Genomic DNA, 13,823 nt, shown 5'->3' with positions numbered 1-13,823 from the left:
CAGCCTGATTGGCTGGAACTTAAGACCTTTCTGAATAACAGCGAACTCCTTAAGCGAAAGCACACAAAATAACTAAAAGTAGTTCTCCTAGGCAAAAACCCACAGAAGTGGGTTAGCTGGGGAAAAGTGGACATGTACCATGAGCTGCAGTGGAGTTTTAAAAACATTTTGCACCTGTTGCGGGGTTTTGGTAACTGTAGATGATTATCGCATTGTCCTGATTAAATCGCCTCCTTCTGTCTCACTGGCTGCTAGGGTGCAAGCCCCACGAGGCCGTGGCCCACCCTGAAGCCTTATGCCTGAGTACTGTAAGTAACAGGGAGTCAGAAACTATAGTTACCTGGTGCAAAATACCTGTATCAAATATTACACACGCAGGGTTCCTCTGATATATCTTACACACTTTGACAGTAAAACAGAAGTTTCTTAAGCGTCACACTGCCTTGCTTACACACGTACTTGTTGACGGAGACCACAAATCTTCATAAAATTCAAGGTGGGGGAGTAGAGCGTTTTAAGATATGCACAAAGACAAAATGTCCTAACAGTGTTGCTTTCATGAGCGATAGCATCAGCAGGACAGAACATAATAAGCAGCAGAACATTTCAATCCGAGAAGTCCACACCAATAAAAAAAAAAAAAAAAAAAAAAGACGGTACCCCTGCGTCCCCACTCGCTGGCTGGAAATGCCTCCTTGTGCCAGAGTCCCTGCCTCTCGCCAAGTCGGTGGGAAGCTCTGATTCGTGCTTTTTAAAACTGCCCAGGAGGCAGGAGAGGCCTCCCGGGAGGATTCACCAGGAAGCCGAGGCCTGCTGCGTGCTGGGCCCTTCCTGGAGGGCCCACGTCTCCAACCTGCCCTGCGCCCAGTGTCCACCCCACGCGCCCTCCTCTCTCTGCAGCTCTTCCTCTCCCTGCAACCCTTCCCAGCGATCTCAGGACCTTTGCGCCCCGACCCACCCCTGCCAGGCCTTCGTTGAAGGAAACCAAGCTCGAATTCGTAAAAGGGATCAAAAAGTCACTTAGCGTTCCAGACGGGCTCCAAATGGGCCTCAACAATGCAAGCAGAGAGAACAAGAGAAGTCAGGTCGTGGGTCTCGTTATTACTTTGTCCAGGGTACAAAAAGTTCTGGAACCGCGAGTGGATAACAGCCATTCTCGTTAAATGCGGAGCCATTGCCATAAAAGCCAGGCAGTGCGGGGCGGTGCACCCGGATTGTTACCGCTGGGCAGTTCCCCGCACTGGAAAGAAACTGCCCTTCGGTGCCAGGTACTATTTTGTTCAAATAAAATCCGATCTATTTCCATAGGAATTCGAGTCGTGTTGTAGCACAAACCGAAACAAACAAGTGTTCCTCGTGTGACTAAAGTGGGTTTGCAGCCATTGTGGGCGCGAAGACCAAACTAAATCAAAACAAAACCAAGCCCAGAAAGCTTGGGTCGCCTGGGCTTTGGCTACCCGTTTTTCACTTGGTGAGGCCTGGGGCCTCCACCCCCGCCTCGCGTGGCGTCGGCGTGGGACGCGGCTGCTCCCCTTGGGGTGGGAGCCGGCGGCCGCGTCTCCATCCACGGGGACCGCGAGCCCGGGGTGTGACAGCCCGAGCTCTCGGGTCGCCTCCCGCCGGCGCCGGCGCCGGGCACACTCCTCGGGCCTCCCTCGCTCCCTCCCCAGCCGCCTGCCCTCGTGTCCGGCCCGGGCGTCCAGGCGGGGCCGCCTCGGAAGGTCCCCGGACGGTGGCGGCGGGCTCCGGGCGGGAGGGGGCGGCCCGCGGCGCCCGTGGGTCCCACCCCGCGGCCGGAGGGGGCAGGGAGCGTCGCCGCCGAGTCGCGCGCTCGCCCCACCTCCCGCCACACAAAGCCGCCCGCGGCGAGGCCGCCCGGTCACCGCCGGCGGGCCTGCGCGGTGGGGGGAGGGCGGGCGGGCGGGCGCGGCCTCCCCGAGGGTCCCCGAGGGTCCCCGAGGGTCCCCGGCCTGCGACCGGCCGCCCCAAGCAGCACCGAGCGCGCCCCTGGCGCGGGCCTCGACACGGGCGGCCTCCGGGCCCCCGGCCCTGTCCCCGGGCCGCCCCCGCCTTCCCCCTGCAGGCGATCCGGGCAGGGGGCGCGGACCCGCGGGAGGCCGGCCTCGCGCGTCGGGCGCAGCGAACATGGCGCGGCGTCCCCGCATGGAGCCCTTTGTTGCGCTCGCACAAAAGCGGCCGCGACCCGCTCCGGCTTCGGGCCGTGCGGACAAACGGCGGGGACCAGCCGGACTTCCGAAGGCCCTGGGGGGCTGGGGCGGGGGTGCGCCTGGGGGCGGGGGGCCACAGGCCCGGGGACGGGGTCCGAGGGCGCCAAGGCCAAGGTCTGGGCTGGGACGCTGGGGTCACTGGCGGGGCGCGGGAGGACGGGGACACTGGGGCTGCTGGCCAGGCCCACTGCGGGACCACACATTCACGTCTGCAAGGGGCTCGGCCCTTGCGTAATCCGGGAAAGTTGGGAGGCACCAAAAAGAAAGTCAGAAAGAAAAAAAAAGTTAACAATACAATTAAAAATACAAAATAAAACCAAAACCAAAATCGGAACCAACCAGGTGCCATCGGCCCCCGGTGGTGGCGGCGGCAGCAGCCGGCGCGTGCGATCCACTTACTTGTCCGACTCTTGTGACATGTTTGATCCAATGAACTCGCTCCCCTTTCCTGGAGCCTCAGCCTCTGGAGAAACTGGACTTTCAGGTCTGTGCAGGTGAGCGCGCCCGCGATGGCAGAACAAGAGCTACAGGTAATTCTGCTTTCGCGTCCCCCCGCGCCGCGCTCCTCGCCCGCGCGCCCTCACCTAGCCGGACAGGTGGGATGGGGGCCGCGCGCGGGCCGGCCGGACGCCGGTCCTCCCGGCGGGGCAGCGGGCAGGCTGCGAGCGGAGGGCGGCGGACCCGGGCGGCCACAGGTAACTTGCTCGCGCGGAGCCGAATTCTTTCACTAAAGGGCCCGAGCCGAGGGGCGAGCCGCGCGGTGATTGGCTGCGGGGCCGCTCAGGTGCGCTGCCATTGGCAGAGGCGCGCCCAGGTAAGGCCCCGCGCCCGGCGGCCGCTCGTGCGAAGTTGCCTGCGTGGGGCCCGCGGGGAGCGGGCAGGGCTGGGCGGCCGGGGCGGGCTACCCTGCGCCCCGGCTGCGGGGGCAGGTGAGGAGGGCGCGGGGGCGAAGGCCCCGGGTGCGGGGCGCAGCACCTGCGAGCACTTGGGATTGTGGGTCAAACGGAAACCCCGAGCCAACCGGAATCGGACGCGCAGCTCAGCGCCAGGCATCGAGTGCCCGCGGGAGGACAACTGTTGACAGTGGCCAGAGGAGGGACTACAGTCGCCGTGTGCCCGCGGGTGGGGGGCGGGGTGGGGTGGGACTGGACGGCCGGATCGGTTGCATAATGGCATTTTTGACATTCTTATCCGCAACAAACACGTCTTGTGTCCCTGATGGGCAACAGATACCAGGCGGTTTACAGATGTCCAAAGAGGTGAGTGTCCTTTCAGGAGCTGGGCTGTGGAACAGAGAGGCCGCGATGGAGCATGCGGACCTGTCAAGTGGCACCTAAGAGGGTCAGGCACTTCTCATCCTGGGATTCCAGAGCCGTGAAGACCCCCAGAATCTGCTCCCAGACCGTGGTCATCCCGGGTTTCCTGGGTGACCATCAACACTGACGTGTAATTCAATAGAAGCGGCCACGACAAAGGTGCTTTATCCCTGCAGTTTAATGTGGTTGCCAGGGGAACGAGGCAGGAGGAACCGGACTTGGCCCTGTTTCTCCTGATTGGGAAGAAGCAGAATTAGCCCAGGTGGGATTTATAACTACCACTCCCAGGGCGGCCGTGTCTGTGGGAGTTCTGGCGGGGATCTGGCCCCTGGGTGTGTGAGGATCGTGGAAATAAAGAAGGGTGTGCAAAGTGTGCAACCTTGTAATGAATGCATCCTAAAACGACCAGGCTTGACACAACTTCTTCGAAGTCTTTCTGGATCACACATTTCCTGAAAAATTACACGAGGGGAGATTGAGTTGGCCTATCTTTCCTTTCTCACCAAATGAGCTTGGTTGTATTCCTTTCTAAACCGATGTAAGCACTGCACACTTAGTTTTTAAAGATAGTATTTTATCGTATCATCGTACCTACTTACACCCTACCTTCTCTATCTTCTTTCTACGGGCAACCACATGTTACTTGTACCTGTCTCCCCTGTCATTTCCCTCACTGAGGCTAACTAAATTATACTGCTGTCTCCTGATTGGTCGGTAGAGATATGCTTTGACCAACTTTGATTTGGGCCTTTCACTAAATCAAAAGTGGTTCGGCCCCTCCCATGCCTTCTCCCACATAGCTCTTTCATGGTTAGGGGCCCAGTTGTGAACCTCTGTGCAGATATCACTGACAAGCCGGCCAGCTAGTGCACTACAGTTGGTTTCTTTTTATAGAGCCTTCTATTTTTCTTTTTTTACTTAATTTATTATACACCTATCCTGATATTTTTCTGTCACCAATCATTAAATGACTATGAGTTTTCTTTTCCAAATGATCAATAACTCCATCCCCTGGGAGCACCCTGTACCATTTCCATCCTCGTGCTCCAAGGGGGACAAGCTGTTCCGTGGACCTGCTCATCAGCTCCCCCACAAGCTCCCCTTTTCAGTGTCTTGTGCCTTCTTGTTTGGTTCCTCTTCCACCTCCCATAGCGCAGAGGTGCAATTTGATTTTGTCCGGGTACACTTCAAAGGTTATCACTCAGCTTTTACATTGTGTTCTGGAGCTGGGGTTGAGACCGAGAGCCTCATTCATAGCTGAGCTCACTACCACGAGGCCACACCCACAACCCACCAGCCTTTACTTTCTGTGGGGAGCTGGACCAAGTACAGAACTCTACATAGAGAATTTTTATCCATCGTCTCGTAGAAAATCCTTTTTTTGTCCCCTAGCTTTCAGTGTTCCTGCTGAGGATCCCAGTGTCATCTGGGTTCCTGTCCTTTGGGAATCTTCCTCTCTGGAAACTTGCATAGGGTCTTTTTCTCTAGCTCTGTGACACATCGGGGACCCTCGTGAACGAAGGTGCTCACGTAGTCATCACGCTGGGCGCTCAGTGGGCTGCCTGCGTGTGCCCGGCTCGGGAAACTGAAATGCGTTTACTGGTTTCCTCCTCATCTAGTTGGGCAGTGGGCAGGGTAGCAAAGGACCCGAGTCCAAATCCCAGCTCTCCACTCTGACTGCACATGGACAAGTTGTTTAATTTTGCTGTGCTTCAGCTTTATCTATAAAATGGGAATCATAATAGTTATTACTTATCAGTACATCTGAGCTACTTAGAACACTGCTGCAGAAACAGCGACTCCTTAATTATTGTTTATTCTTGTATTACCTTTTAAAACACCTCTTAGTTGACTAGTGGATCTTCTGGTTCACTCTTAGAATACTCTTATCTTTTCTTTCCTATTGAACATCTCTTCTGCATTATTTAATTTTTTTTGGTACTAGGTGTTGAACCTAAGAGCTCAAACATGCTTGGCAAGTATTCTACCATTGAGTTGCATGCCCTGTGCATGACTGTGTGTGTGTGTCTGTGTGAGAGAGAGACAGAGAGAGAGAGAGAGAGAGAGAGAGAGAGAGACGGTCTCTCAATGCAGTTCCAGCTGACCTTGGACTCATTATGTATTCCAGGCTGGTCCCGTGCTTGCAGTGATGGTCTTGCCTCAGCTTCCTGGGAGCTGGGATTACAGACATGCCCCACCACAGCTGGCATGTATCTTTTGTTCTGTTTTGGAGGACATTTTTCTACTGGCTGCTCAGCTCATCTCATTTTAAGGCCAGTTTCCATGTTTTCAGTTCCATCCCAATTAGCAGGATTATGTGGGAGCTGCCCGCCTTTTGCAACCCTCCCAGGGCCTTTCCTGCTTTGGCTTGGCTTCCCCGTCTTCCTCTGCCCCATGTTCATTTTAGAGCCGTCACACTGGTGCTCACACCCCATTCACAAGTCAGAAGGGGGTCACGGGAAGCTCTGGGGAGACCATGATGGGGAAACCAGCCATGGGCAGCCCATGTGACCCCGAGGGTCAGGACCAGGTATCCTGCTTTGGCCTCTTCTGAGAAAAGTGCCTTGCGGGTCTCACGTGGCCACCAGGCAGCCAGTGCCCTGCACGCTTCACACCTGTGAACCAGGAGAGAAAGTCTACAGACGGCTCTGCTGAGAGACCTCAGACCCAACACCTTCAAAGGCTGCTGTGGGCCCAGCCCAGTGCCCTTTCCTCCCCTCACCGTCCCTGGATCCTGGGCTCCCCGTGTGCTCCCGTGGGGCCATCTCTGGCATCCCCAGGCCCAGGTCACCCTGGCCCCAGCCCCGGCCATAGCACAGTGCAGCTTCCACTGTAGTTTTTTTTTTTTTTTTAATTGGTACCGAACTCACAACCGCATGCTTACAAGGCAGGCGCTTACGCTGCTGAGCTAAATCCCCAGCCTCTCTGTTGGAGCTCTGAACCAGGGTCCTTCTGGTCCTTGTCGCCGTCCACCCCAGCTTCCAGAGCTGTGCGGAATCAGGTCTGCTGCTGACTCTGCTCCCACCCCTCTTCCCTCAGGGTTCCTTTTAGGCTCACTCCTTAAGGGAGAAGGAACATAAACCATCTTCAATCCGAAGTCTATCTCCAGTATTACCTGAGGGCTTTTACCAAACTGTCCCACATTGGTTTGTGCAAACTGAACCAGTGTGTGTGAGCAGACTGTTCCTTTCATTGGCCTGTAATGGTCACACCCCCTTTCTTCCTCTCTAACGTCTAATAACTCAACTTAGATTTGACGGTACAGTGTTCCCCTTACCGGTCAACCGCTGGTACGTGGATGGGTTCGGTTAGTGATGGAGAAGGTGCCAGCAGGCCATTTAACAATCAGTCGGGAAGTTACCTCTGATACCTGTAGTTTTGGTTCCTTTGGCAGATGGGTTGTGCGTAAATAGGAAAGTTTCTGCCGCTCAGACCACTATTTATCAATGGCTGACCACTGCCCTTACCCGGAGCACTGGGCACCTCCAGCAAGTGTGCCTGCAGTCTCACAATGGGTCTCTCTTGGGCTCAACAGTGTCGGCTTGGTGTAGAGTGGGATGCTCATTTTAGGAGACAGCGACAAAAAACAGATGTTCACACAAAAGCCAGTAACAAGATCCTGTTGTTTTTAGACTGAATTCTTATATGAGATTAAAATAGTTTAATTAAATCCCTAAGGAGCACAGACAGTTTTAATTTCCAGGATCGCTTAAGGAATGGGACCCTTAACGCCCATCAAGATGGCTGATGTCCCTGTCACTCCGTGGGAAGGTTGGCGTCTGATGCCGTGGTGAGAGGCGGCAAGGGTGCCCTTTGGGGGCATCTGGGTGGGAGGCTTCAGGTCCGAGGGCTGAAGATGGAGCCTATTGAGTCTATCTGCTGCCTGCTGCCGTGCTCCCTGGTTCTGCATTCAGGGCCCCGCAGCTGTGAACCTCGGATGGACAGCACGACCGTTCCTAGATATCCCGCACTATAGAAACCCGGCTGTTAGGTCAGCTGCTGTCTTCAGGAAGGAAACTTGGGAAGAGGAAAATGAACCTGGGTGTCTGAGTTAGAAATGAACATCGGGATTGCTTGCTGAGCATGAGACTGTTTCCCAGCAGCCTGAGGACGCCTGCCCAGCCAGCCGCCACTCAAGTCCCCACATTTCATGCCGAGGAGCTGCGGTTATAATCCTCCAACAGAGTGCACAGTTCCAGGCTGGGGTGTGGCCTAGTGGTAGAGCATTTGCCCAACATGCGTAAGGCCCTGGGTTCAAACCCCAGTGCAGTAAATAATGGTAATGACCATAACAACAGCAATTTAAAACAGCGTCATGTGTGTCTTTCCCTCTGCTCCTTCCTGAGAGGAAAGGAGAAGACCAAAGGTAACAACGTTCAGAAACTGGGAAGTGGCTATGGGCTGGGTCCGGGTGATTGCTGGAAAGCTCAGTACAAAGCAGTTCATTAGGGCTAGGGCAGAGCACATGCTTAGGGCGCCTGACGCCCTAGGTTCAATCCCCAGCACCAAAAAAGTAAAACAAACTAAAAGCTATTAAGTTCTCAGCACAGAGGCACATGCCAGTGATCCCAGCTACGTGGGAAGCTGAGGCAGGAGGAGCTCAGATTTGAGACCAGCCTGGGGAACTTACAGAGACCATAACTCAAAGTAAAAATTTAAAAAGGGCTGAAGATGAGCTCAGCAGTTCCTGTACCATAAAAATAAATAAATCAACATAAGACGTTGTTAGGCCCCAGGGTTCCCAGCTCCACTGTGACTTCTTTTTTCCAGGGCTGCCTCCGCAGAAGGCCAGAAACCTCGTGCCTTAACAGCAGGAAGGTGTCTTCTCCCAGTCTGGGCGAGAGAATGCAGCCTCTATCCGTCTCTCCCTGCTGCTGGGTGACCATCTGACTGTGTCTCCTTGGTGTGCCCAGGGGCGACGTGCGAACACCAGGCACAGGCCCAGGCCCTGCTATGACCTCAGCTTACCTTAGTTCCATCTTGCAAGGCTCCCTCTCCAAATACACACCGGTCCACCCTCACTGGTCCAGCTTACTAGAGATTTGGGCTTGAACTTGTGAATTTAGGGGGACACAATTCAGCCCCAAAGACATCCCTTCCCCGTGCAGGCGGAAAACAGAATGCACTGAGTTGAAGTGAAGCGGACGATGGCCGATGGGCACACGGCACAAGGAAGCAGCAGGACGGGACAGCGGGTCTCCGGGGACAGCCCGGGGGAGAGGTCCGGGCTGCCGGAGCCGTCGTGGCCCCTTCCTCCACCAGGTTCTGAGCCGGGAGCCAGGCCGCGTGGTCCATGTCTCCCCGGGCGGAGATCAGAGGCTCTTCCTTTCTTTCTCGGAATGGATCAGGTCCCGGGAGAAGTCCGCAGATCCCACAGACCTGTGGGTGTTTCCCGATCAGACACAGGGAGGGGGCGGGGGAGGAGAAGCCTAATTTCCACGACGTCTCCTTGCAAAAGAGCCTTGGCCCCATCACACTGAGTTCTTGATAAACGTTTTCCTCCACATTCTGAAAGATAACACGAGGACAGGGAACACAGACATTCCAAAATGCCTCCAAAATGTAGGCCCAAGATCCAAGCCAGTGTCCAATAAAAAAGAGTAAAAAACCCCCAGATCATCCAGAGATACGGGGTAGAGATCACATAATTAATATGTTAGAAGGTACCACATCCCCAGACAAGAATAATATGCTCTTGAAAAGCCATAAAATAAATTTCAGACAAGAAGGAGCCTAGAAATATGAACAATATGCAGGCTTAAACAGAGTCCTTCGGGGACATTTAAAGACTGAACCTAGGACATCTAGCAAGAACAAAAACACAGGGAAATGGATAATAAAAAAAGATGTTTACAATCAGCATCGAAAGCTGGGCACAGTGTCGCAAACCTGTCATCCAAGACCAGAGAGGAGACCCCAAGTTCAAGCCTGGCCCGGGTGATTTAGCAAGATCTTGTCTCAAAATTTTTTAAAAATTATTTTGAAGGTAGTAAAATATAACAGAACAAGATGGAACAAAGTCAATCAAGACAGTGCAGTGAAATTGGTACAGAACTTCACAGCAGGTTACCAGGATAACAGTAATAGGCACCAAAGTATAACTCGTTATCTTCACAATAGTTGTTCTTTCAATCAGGTATAGCAAAATCAAACCTAATACAGAACATCATAAAACCTATCAAAACAGAGTATTAAATAGAGCAATACCATTAATCAGAATAAAGCAGAAGAGTGGTAAAAATATTTGCCTTCAGAGAGATGGTAGAAGGAAATCCCCCTTATTTGCTATGGTCAACCTCCCAAGAGATGCTCAGACCTCTGTCTCCCATTTGCTAACGGGGGGCAGGGGAGGTGCACTGGTAGGCTCGCTACCACTTAGCAGGGAGGCGGGCTGGTTGCTTGGTCTCCCAGCACCCTAAGTTCCAACATGGTGCAGGTCTCAGGAGACACTGGTGGTTCTCCCCGTGGAGGGGCTGCAGCCTGCCACACCACAGCTGCTTACCAGGGAGTTGAGCTGGTTGCTTGGTTTCCCAGCACCCTTGTCTCAAATTTTAAAAAAGAATTTTAAAAAATGAAAAAGGAGATGTAGCTCAGTGTGAAGGCCCTGGGTTCATCCCCCAGCAACACACACACACACACACTCACACACGCACACCCCACTGCGGCAAGTTATCAGAAAAAAGATAAAATATGACATTAACATATTATTATTGCTAACATATTAACTGTTATGAGACTTCTGATTGATAGGACCCACTTAGTTCTTAACCGTGAATTCTAAAAAGACACACATTGATGAAATTATGAAATTTCTGGACTGAGCTGTTTAAGGAGTCAAATGAAAATCAGGAGAAGCTGCTCACAGAGGAAGGAAGCGGTCAGCGTCAGAATGAGAAGCGGGTGGTGGAGCCCAGCAGTGAGTGTTTGCTTAGGACGCGCTTGGGTCCTCTTCCTAGCGCTGGGAAAAAAGTCTGACAGCATAAACGTGTTAGGAAGCTTCAGGCTGCTGGAACTTCCGACCGAGTAGGAAGTCCCGTGCAGCTGGTTTGTGTCGGCAGACACCCCACTGCAGGAGGCTGAGGCGGGAGGATGTTGAGTTGAAGGCCAGCCTCAGCTGTGTAGCAAGATCCTGTCTCAAAAATAAAAAAACATAGGAAAAGAGGCTGGGGATGTAGCTCAGTGGTACAGACTCTGCCTAGCATGCGTGAGGCCCTGGGTTTGATCCTCAGCACTACGAAAAAGAAAAAGCTGGATAGAATGAGCCACGGACTGGTACGCACATTTCAATGTTAGTCAGGATTGTTTTCTGTATCTTTACTCGGTGGAATTATTCAGCTGAAACTACTTTCCTACACATACGTCATACGTAGTGTTTAGCAGTGACGGGAGCCTTTTAGAGCGTGCACGCATCACCCACTGCCCGCTGCAGCACGCAGGCTACAAGCTCGCCACCACTGTGCACACACACATAGACACAGTTGGGGTTTTGTGCATGTAAGTGTGGGTTTTTGTGGTTGTTGTTTTGATAGTCCTCCTGCCTCAGCCTCCTGAGGGCTGGGATTACAGGCATGCGCCACTATGTCTGGCTGGATAAACAGCTTTGATCAAAATATAATTAAGAAATTAAAAATCATGCCCAAAGCCTCTCCCGTGCTCTCTCTCCCATGGTCTTCCCCTCCCAGGCTCTTCTCATGTCTTCTGCTCTCTGCTCCCACCTGTGTGGCTCGCAGCCCCCTCGGCTCAGACGCGGCCATCTGTCCCACAGGGTGACCTCCCCTGCTCTCTCCGGCCGGGCCAGGCTTCTTAGCACCAGGCGCCCACATCTCGTCTCCTCTCGGGGCCTTCGCCCTCTGACCTTCTCTCACCCTAGACCTGACTCACGCGTGGGAAGACCCTGTCCCATTCCACCCCAGCCCACGGCGGGAGCTGATGGACAGAGACAGCGGCCGAGCCACCAGTGAACGCCGTCGTGAGCGTGGACTGGCCACTGTCGAGGGGCACTACTGGGCAAGTACAACAGTCATGGATACACGGAGGGCCACGGTTGCTTCACCTCGCTGGGGCTGGACCCATGTTCTGTGAGGTCCCGGGTCCCTTTCCCAAGAGTTGAAAAAAGCTGATGTCCCAACAAGTACAGAAGTGGAGACGAGCAAAAGCCAGCAGAGATCCTGCAAGGCGAGGTGCTCCACGGTGCGAAGGACACACTGGACCTTCACTTTGGGGATGTCAGCAGCCGGGCCTTGATTTGCACCTTCCAAAGCCCACCCTCCCTGCCTGCGACCCTCCGGCGTGACGCTATCCTTTACCATGGGAGACTTTCCAGGAGGCCTCCCGGAGGAAAGGTATTGCACACAGGATTTTGACAAAAACAACACAAACCCAGCAGAGCGGGAGGGTGGTGGCGGGGCTGCACGGGGGTGCGGGCTGTCACCCTTCCTCTCGTGGCCTCGTGGGCATCCCTGCTTCTCTGCTCGTTTGGGAGCTTCTGCTACTGCTCTCATGGTCTGAGGAGCTATAAATAAACCAAGCAAGATGACATTTACACAGGAGGAAATGCCAGGATGGGAAGCCAGAGACCACGGCGGGCTCCCGGCACACGGTATCCCGGAGATTGTTAATGAGGCGTGCGTACTGTTGATCTCCTGATGTCTTCAAAAGTCTCAACCAGGGACAGACATTCAGACAACCCAGCAGAGTGAGACAGCCCAGGCTGTGTCTGAAAACCTCCGATTGCCTAGGACACGTAAGCAGCCTCACCACCGTCAAGACCTCTGTGCTCGGACCAAGTACAGCCCTGGCCCATCCCACGAAGGGAGTCCCCACCCCACGGGGGTGCTGCCCGCCTGGTGTGGCCTTTGTCTGAGGCCACAGATGGACAGAAGTGTTCTTGTCCAAATTTGGGACGACCAGGTCACAAGTATGACTAAAAGCATAAAACACAAATAAAACTTGACGGATGGGTCAAAAAGGCCAGCGAGGTATTTGGAAGGACCTGAAAGTGAAACGGACCAAAAACAGAGGTGGCAGCTGTGTGGACAACCTAGGACGCAGGCCGAGGGTCATGACAGAGCTGCAGCCAGAGCCCTGGACGGCAGGCAGCGCCTGCAGCTTCCGTGGACACAGTGGTCAGCTTCCTCTGCCTTCCCAGCGTGCCCTGGGGTGCTGCTTCCCTGGGGGCCCTGGAAGGGAGCCTGGACCTTCTGGGCTGCGCTGCAGGTCCTGGACGGGTCCCTGGGACATGTGCTGGCCACACCCTTCTCCGTCTGTCAGGGGTTAGGGGCAGCAGAGTTCAGTGCTGGCCTCGGTGGGTTTTTAGTAGGAGCAGAGGTGACTACAACCAGGTGTCCTTGCCAGGCAGGAGGGGCGGTCATGGGTTCAGGTGTGGCCCATTGGAAGAAGGTCTCCCAAGCCATGAACGCTTCCCATGTCCGATGCTTCTCCTTCCCTTCCCTTCTCTTTTCTGTACTGGGACTTGAACTCAGGCCCTTTGCACTGAGCTATATCCTGAGCCTACCTCCCTTTAAAATGTCTTATTTTGTAGGGCCCTCTATGTTTTTAGGTTTCTCTGGTTGGGCTGGAACTTGGAAGCCTCTCGCCTCAGCCTCCCAGAGATGAGAGGTACACACCACCACACCTGGTCCTTGACTCTAGGGCCAGATAGCATCTTGGAAATCTCTTGAGGCTGCTGCTGGAATGTTAGATGTTAGTGATACTCTTGGGTTTTACTGCTTAAAATGTAGCCACAGACCTTGGCTTTTGGGAAAACTAATTGAAGACTAATCATAGCACCAGATGGGAGGCAGCCATACCAGACAGATGGGATTGTGGGTAGTTTTTAAAGTTTAAAAGAAGGCTGGTGTGGTAGCACATGCCTGTCACCCCAGCACCCCAGAGGCTGAGGCAGGAGGATCTCTCTGAGTTAGAGGCCAACCTGGGCTACATAGGGAGTTCAAAGCCAGTCTGAAATGCACAGTGAGACCCCATTTCATAAATAAAACAATCAAGTTTGTCTTGAATACAACTTAGTAAAACAAATGGCTATAAACATTAAACGCAGGAGGGGACAGTGTCTTTTTCGTGTCCAGCAGAGTCAGGGCGGGGCTGGAAGTATCCTGTGTGCTTCCATAAAAAGTGGTTTTTTGTTCTGGATTCTTTGATTCTTCTGTTCCTCCCAAACGAGCTGGAGCCTTCCTCGATCTTCCTGGCTGCTACCTTTGTGCCATGGTTTGCCTCTCTGGTGTGACTGATTGTGCTTTGGGGTCTCAGCTGTCCCACCGCG

At 53.9% G+C, this 13,823-nt stretch overlaps 1 protein-coding gene and 1 long non-coding RNA gene across 5 annotated transcripts in view; one reads left to right on the top strand and one right to left on the bottom strand.

Annotated features, from left to right (window-relative positions):
* The window catches only part of Grhl2 (grainyhead like transcription factor 2), a 122,788-nt gene extending 119,978 nt beyond the window's left edge, over window positions 1-2,810 (bottom strand). For all 4 annotated transcript variants that reach the window (XM_013143817.3, XM_063257685.1, XM_063257686.1 and 1 more), the window contains exon 1: window positions 2,628-2,810. In XM_013143817.3, coding sequence (XP_012999271.1) covers window positions 2,628-2,647 — 20 coding nt within the window. In that variant the 5' untranslated portion in view covers window positions 2,648-2,810. The remainder of the gene's footprint in view (window positions 1-2,627) is intronic.
* LOC111754616 (uncharacterized) lies at window positions 2,663-13,596 on the top strand. Its single transcript, XR_010050268.1, has 3 exons — window positions 2,663-2,758; window positions 8,315-11,886; window positions 12,092-13,596. It is a non-coding gene; the product is annotated as an uncharacterized LOC111754616 (long non-coding RNA).
* The last annotated feature ends 227 nt before the right edge of the window (window positions 13,597-13,823 follow it).

This window comes from Cavia porcellus, unplaced genomic scaffold (genome assembly GCF_034190915.1).
Source record: "Cavia porcellus strain 051 isolate PalLab524CR breed Dunkin Hartley unplaced genomic scaffold, mCavPor4.1 scaffold_10, whole genome shotgun sequence".
In the NCBI taxonomy this organism is placed as follows: domain Eukaryota; kingdom Metazoa; phylum Chordata; class Mammalia; order Rodentia; family Caviidae; genus Cavia; species Cavia porcellus.
This window is presented reverse-complemented; position numbering and strand designations above follow the sequence as displayed.